The following is a 6167-nucleotide window of genomic DNA, read 5'->3' on the forward strand; positions in this document are numbered from 1 at the left end:
GTACCCACCTACTTCATCATCCCTTATACCCTCCATGCCAACTCATGCCCCTAAACATTGCCAAGAGCCCACTTACTGTCAATATCAACTCATACCATGTCATACCTCCCCACATACAACCTGCCACAATCCCTCATACCCTGCAGGGCAACTTAAACTGGATCCACAGTTTTCAGACTTCATATTGAATCCCATTCATGACAGCCCATTCAGAGTTTTCAAATCTGGAATGGAATTTTAAAAATAAAAGAAAAGCCTGTATCCATTACAAAAGTCAATCTATTCCTGGTAAACTCAGCCAAGCATTCAAAAACAGCTTTAGGGGAACTGTCAACAAATAACTACTGAAACTGCTCGAATATCCACTAGACCCTGTGGAGACAGTAAGGACTGCAGATGCTGGAAGCCAGAGTAGATAAGTGTGGAGCTGGAAAAACACAGCATCAGGGGAGCAGGAAAGTCAATGTTTCGAGCTGAAATCCTTCATCCTGATGAAGGGTCCTGAACTGAAATGTTGACTTTCCTGCTCCTCTGATGCTGCCTGACCTGCTGTGTTCCTCCAGCTCCACATTTATCGACTAGACCCTGTGGCCTGTCAATGAAAGCAGTCCAGCACAGCAGAAATTTTGTTCTCTCACACAGACTACTGCAGCCACCATTTCTTATAGATTCATAGACTCATACAATGCAGAACAGGCCCTTTGGCCCATCGAGTCTGCACCAACATAATTACCACTAAAGGGACGCTAGCCCCTATTCCCTGCCCTTGTCCCGTATTCTTGAGCGTTATGATATTTGAAGTTCTCTTCCAAATATTTTTTAAAGGTTGTAAGGTTTCCAGCCTCCACTAACCTTCCAGGCAGTGCATTCCAGGTTCCGCTGAGTGGAAAAATGTTTTCCCAAATCTCCATTGAATCTCCTCTCCCTTACCCTAAAACTATGCCCTCTCATGATTGACCCTTCAACCAAGGGGAACAGCTGCTCTCTATTCATCCTGTCTGTGCCACTCATAATCTTATACACCTCAATTAAGTCTCCCCACAGTCTTCTCTGCTCTGAAGAAAACAGTCTAAACCTACCTAGTCTTTCCTTAAAACTAAATTTCTCCATCCCAGGCAACATCCTGGATGCACCTCCTCCAGTGCTATCACATCTTTCCTGCAGTACGGCGGTGTCTAATTAAACAGCCTGAAAAACAAGGGGATACAAATAAAATCATGACAATTCAGCAGACATCTGCCTTTTGAGAAAATTTATTTCCACGCCATAAATTTATGAATTCCACGGTGTGTGTTTCAGTCCCTTTTTTTCCTATTCATTTTTGTGGGATGTGGGCGTCACAGGCTGGGCCAGCATTTCTGGCCCATTCCTAGTTGCCCTTGAGAAGGTGGTGGTGAGCTGCCTTCTTGAATCGCTGCAGTCCTCCTGTTGTGGGTTGACCCACAATGCCCTTAGGGAGGGAATTCCAGGATTTTGACCCAGCGACACTGAAGGAATGATGATATATTTCCAAGTCGGGATGGTGAGTGACTTGGAGGGGAACTCGGAGCTGGTGGTGTTCCCATGTATCTGCTGCCTCCCGTCCTTCTAGATTGCAGCAACCGAAATGGACTTTGTTTGAACTCGGCGCTGAGTTCAAATGGCTTTGCTGAATTTGGGTTTCACTCCTCCTCTTCCTTCTCTTCCCTACTAACAAAACTGGCCATTCCAAATTGCAGGCAAGTCTTCCACATGCAGAACTGAACACTGTTTTACCCGACTCAATTAAAATCCTTCCCAAAGTGTTGGGAAATTGAGCAGTTTAAAAACAAGAGACATAAACAAAAATTACCTTGAAGTGGCGTCCTGGTCCTACCCTTCATGGACAGTCAGTCATGAATATCATGAGAAGCAGCATTTGGACGGGTCGTTCATCTTGTTTAAGGGAGAAATGTTGTCCTGGACCCTGGGCGAATTCTGTGCTTTTCTTCATATTATGCCAAGGATCTTCACAATCTCTCCGATAGGGTGATCCTACAACATTTTAACAAAATGCACGTATCAGAGGTTGATTGGATAGATGTCAAAAAAAGATGGGAGAAAATGATTATATATTTCAGCAGTAATAGAACAAAGAACAAAGAACAAAGAAAATTACAGCACAGGAACAGGCCCTTCGGTCCTCCAAGCCTGCGCCGATCCAGATCCTCTATCTAAACCTGTTGCCTATTTTCCAAGGATCCGTATCCCTCTGCTCCCTGCACATTCATGTATCTGTCTAGATACATCTTAACTGACGCTATTGTGCCCGCCTCTACCACCTCCGCTGGCAACGCGTTCCAGGCACCCACCACCCTCTGCATAAAGAACTTTCCACGCATATCTCCCTTAAACTTTTCCCCTCTCACCTTAAAATCGTGACCCCTAGTAATTGAGTCCCCCACTTTGGGAAACCGCTTCTTGCTATCCACCCTGTCTATACTTCTCATGATTTTGTAGACCTCAATCAGGTCTCCCCTCAACCTCTGTCTTTCTAATGTAAATAATCCTAATCTACTCAACCTCTCTTCATAGCAATAAATCAGAGAATTGAAGAGAAACTTCTTTACCCATAATGGCAAGGACATGGAACACACTGTTCAAATGTAGTTGATTTAATATTTAAGAGGAAACTAGGAGAAATAAGTAAAGAAAAAGGTCTAATTTATTACCGGCTTTTGTGGTGAGAAAGGTAGACTACCTGTTCTGCAATGACTGTAGACCACGCTTGGAGTATTTTGGATAGTTTTTGTTTCATTTGAGTGTAATATGATGTGGCTATTGATAGCTGGGGAGACATTTATTGCTCATCCCTAAATACCCTTTGATCTGAATGCCTTGCTAGGGCCCTTTCAGGGGGTAGTTAAGAATTAACCAATTTGCTGTGGGTTTGAATTCACACATAGGCCAGAGCAGATATGAGCAGCAAATCTCCTTCCTGAGAGTATGCTAGTGAACCTTGGTAGGATAGATTTTTAAGAGAATCACCAGTGGTTACATGGCCACCATTAGATTACATGGTCACCATTAGGCCACTTTCTTTAATTTTGAGTTTTTTTTAACTGAATTCCAATTTCAACCAGTTGGCACGGGGTGGGATTCAAATCCAAGTCTACATAGTACTAGCCCGGAGTCCTGGATTACTAGTCTAGTAAAATTATCACGACACAACTGCTTCCCCTTAGTGTTCTGTGCATTACACATAAAAAAAGATATATTGGCCTTGGAGGGAGTGCAATATACATTTTTCAGAATACCAGGACTCCAAGGGTTAAATTGCATGGTGAATACACAAACTAACAAAGTGCTCTTTATGGTTTAAGAGGTTAAAGATTGACTTAATTTTTTTTTAAGATATCAAGGGGACCTGATCAGATTATTAGAGAGAAAGTATTTCTGCTGGCTGGGGAGTCATGGTCTACAATGGAGCATAGTCCTAACATTTGAGCCAGAGTTATCAGAAGTGAGACTGTGTAATACAAAGGGAAGTAGAAGCTTCGATTCCATTCCACAAACTGGAATTGCTGCTATGGATAAAACAAACCTTTCCATTTGAGATTGATTGATTGATTGATTGATCGATTGATTGATTTTTGGTGGCCAATTGAGTGAGGTCACAGGTCCAATATGATCTCCCTGAATGACAGAAAAGGCCTAAGGAGTTAAACAGCCAACTTTTGTTTAAGTGTTAACTTGAAGCCAGCTAAATGAGTGATAAAAGAATAAAAGGATACATGGTAGAGCTGGGTGAACGAGAGCGGGAGAAAGCCTGACGGGAACATAAAATCTGGCATTGAAATATTGGCAGTATCTGTGTGCTGTTTACTCAATGCAATGGCCTAGTGGTATTATCGCTGGACTGTTAATCCAGAGATCCATGTAATGTTCTGGGGTCAAATCCTGCCATGGCAAATGGTGGAATTTGAATCTAATAAATATCTGGAATTACAAGTTGTCTAGTGATGACCTTGAATCCATTGCCAGTTGTCAGGGGAAACCCATCTGGTTCATCCAGCTCTACACCTTCTTATCTCAGCATCTGCAGTTCCTACTATCTCTGGTTCACTAATGTCCTTTTAGGGAAGGAAACTGCCATCCTTACCTGGTCTGGCCCATATGTGACTCCAGACCCACACCAATGTGGTTGACTCTTACCTGCCCTCTGGGAAATTAGGGATGGGCAGTAAATGCTGGCCTAACCAGTGAGGCCCTCATCCTGTGAATGAATAAAAATAATTGATGTTGTCTAAATTGCATCCTCAAATTCTGCTGTGGGCTTTAACCTTTTGTGTAATTGCCCTATGTAAGTCGACAAAATTAATTTGTATGTCAATTCTCCTTCAATTCTCCTTCTCTGATGAAGGCTCCCTGGACTTGAAACATTAACTGTGTTCCCACTTCATAGATGCTGCCTGACCAGCTGAGTTTCTCCAACAATTTCTGTTTTTGCGAATCTGTATATGTTGTGTCAGGGATTTCAAACCCCGGAGCAATGTTGCAATGATGTCACAGAGCTGTTCCTCATTAGACATAAATAGTACATTGTGGGTAGCGTTAGAAGAGAAACACAGGGCAAGCTAGACAAAAGTCTGAAGTCTAGCCATGTGTAGAAAGACATGTGGAGTAGACTGATTAGCACTAGGCAGGCAGATTTATTTAATAGTATTTCAAGAAAACATAGAAGTATAGAACTCAGGAGCAGGAGTAGGCCATTCAGCCCTTCGAGCGTACTCCACCACTCAATACTGTCATGGCTGATCATCCAACTCAGTCTCCTGATTCCGCTTTCTCCCCATCCCCTTTGATCCCTTTATCCCTCAGAATTATGTCTAACTCCTTATTGAAAATATTTAATGGAGTTTTGGGCTCAATTGTTTTCTGTGGCAGAGAATTCCACAGGCTCCCCACCTTCTAGGTGAAGAAATTTCTCCTCAACTCAGTTCGAAAGGGCCTTCTTGTATTGTTAGACTGTGACCCCTGGTTCTGGAAACCCCAATCACTGGGGACATCATTCCTGCATTTACCCAGTCTGGTCCTGTTAGAACTTTATAGGTGTCTACGAGATGCCAATGTCCCCATAAAGTAACCATAAGCTTGGAATCTTGTATATCTCTATGTATTGTTAATATTTAATCTTTGTAATGGATAGTGTTATAAAGAAACCCAAGCCTGAAGACAATTCTTGACCTTGTCTTCTTATTGGCTGATCTGTCTAGAACTCAAACTAATTGATGTGGGCGTAAAAGCACTGGACAAAAGATAATGGGCATTTTGATCCACTTTCATGTCGGTAGAAGTGTTATTATGTTAATTTGACTTGTGCCTTTGCCTTTTTATTCAATTGCAGTGACTTATGAGGAGCGATACAATGACCTTGAAAAATTTCTCTGTGACTTTGAGAACAACAAATACAAGTTAATTCCCTACCACCCCTGTGCTGCTTTAACAGTGAAGCACGTAAGTTTGAAATTCGCTGGAGTGATAACCGCATGTTGTTTTGTGATGCCACATTAGTAATTCATGGGGCTTGAACTCATAATCCGAGAAGGATGGAAGTTTACATGCCACTGAAATTGTTTAAGAATGTAAATTTAGTTTGACAAGCTGTAGAGCAGATCATTACTATTGTATAGACCAGGACTGATTAGATAGAATGAGAGATAAACACAGTAAGAGTCTTTCAATGATCCTGAACACTGGTGTTAGTGAAGGATTGGCTGATTTAGCAGTTCATTCATTGACTGAAGAGGATGTAGGCAGGTTGGTCAGATGGGAAGATTAGTGGTAGAATGAATTTAACCCTGTAAAGTGTGAGGTGATGCACTTTGGAAGAAGTAGCAAGACAAGGGAGTACTCAAAAAATGATGGACCCTGGGATGCTCAGAGGGATAGAGGGGTCTGGGTGTGCTTGTCCTCAGATCTCTGTGGGTGGCCGGACAGGTTAACACGTGGTTAAGAAGGCATACCTTATCTTTATCAGTCATATCATTGATTATAAGAGCAGGGAGGTCATTTTGGAGTTGTGCAGGCATCCTGTGTACCGTCTGCGGCTATGATTCTCTGAAGGTGAATGGCATTAGGAGGTTCACTAGATTGATTCCAGAGAAGAGATAGTAGAACTGCAGATGCTGGAGAATCCGAGACAACAA

General features: G+C 42.4%; 1 protein-coding gene across 1 annotated transcript in view; it reads left to right on the top strand.

Annotated features, from left to right (window-relative positions):
- Positions 1-6167, top strand: part of LOC109938430 (probable ATP-dependent RNA helicase DDX60) — a 144997-nt gene that overhangs the window by 77854 nt on the left and 60976 nt on the right. Inside the window, exon 21 of the mRNA XM_048594078.1 lies at positions 5366-5475. Within this exon, the coding sequence (XP_048450035.1) occupies positions 5366-5475 (110 nt within the window). The remainder of the gene's footprint in view (positions 1-5365; positions 5476-6167) is intronic.

The sequence above is a fragment of the Rhincodon typus genome, chromosome 3 (assembly GCF_021869965.1).
Source record: "Rhincodon typus isolate 14 chromosome 3, sRhiTyp1.1, whole genome shotgun sequence".
Classification (NCBI taxonomy): Eukaryota; Metazoa; Chordata; class Chondrichthyes; order Orectolobiformes; family Rhincodontidae; genus Rhincodon; species Rhincodon typus.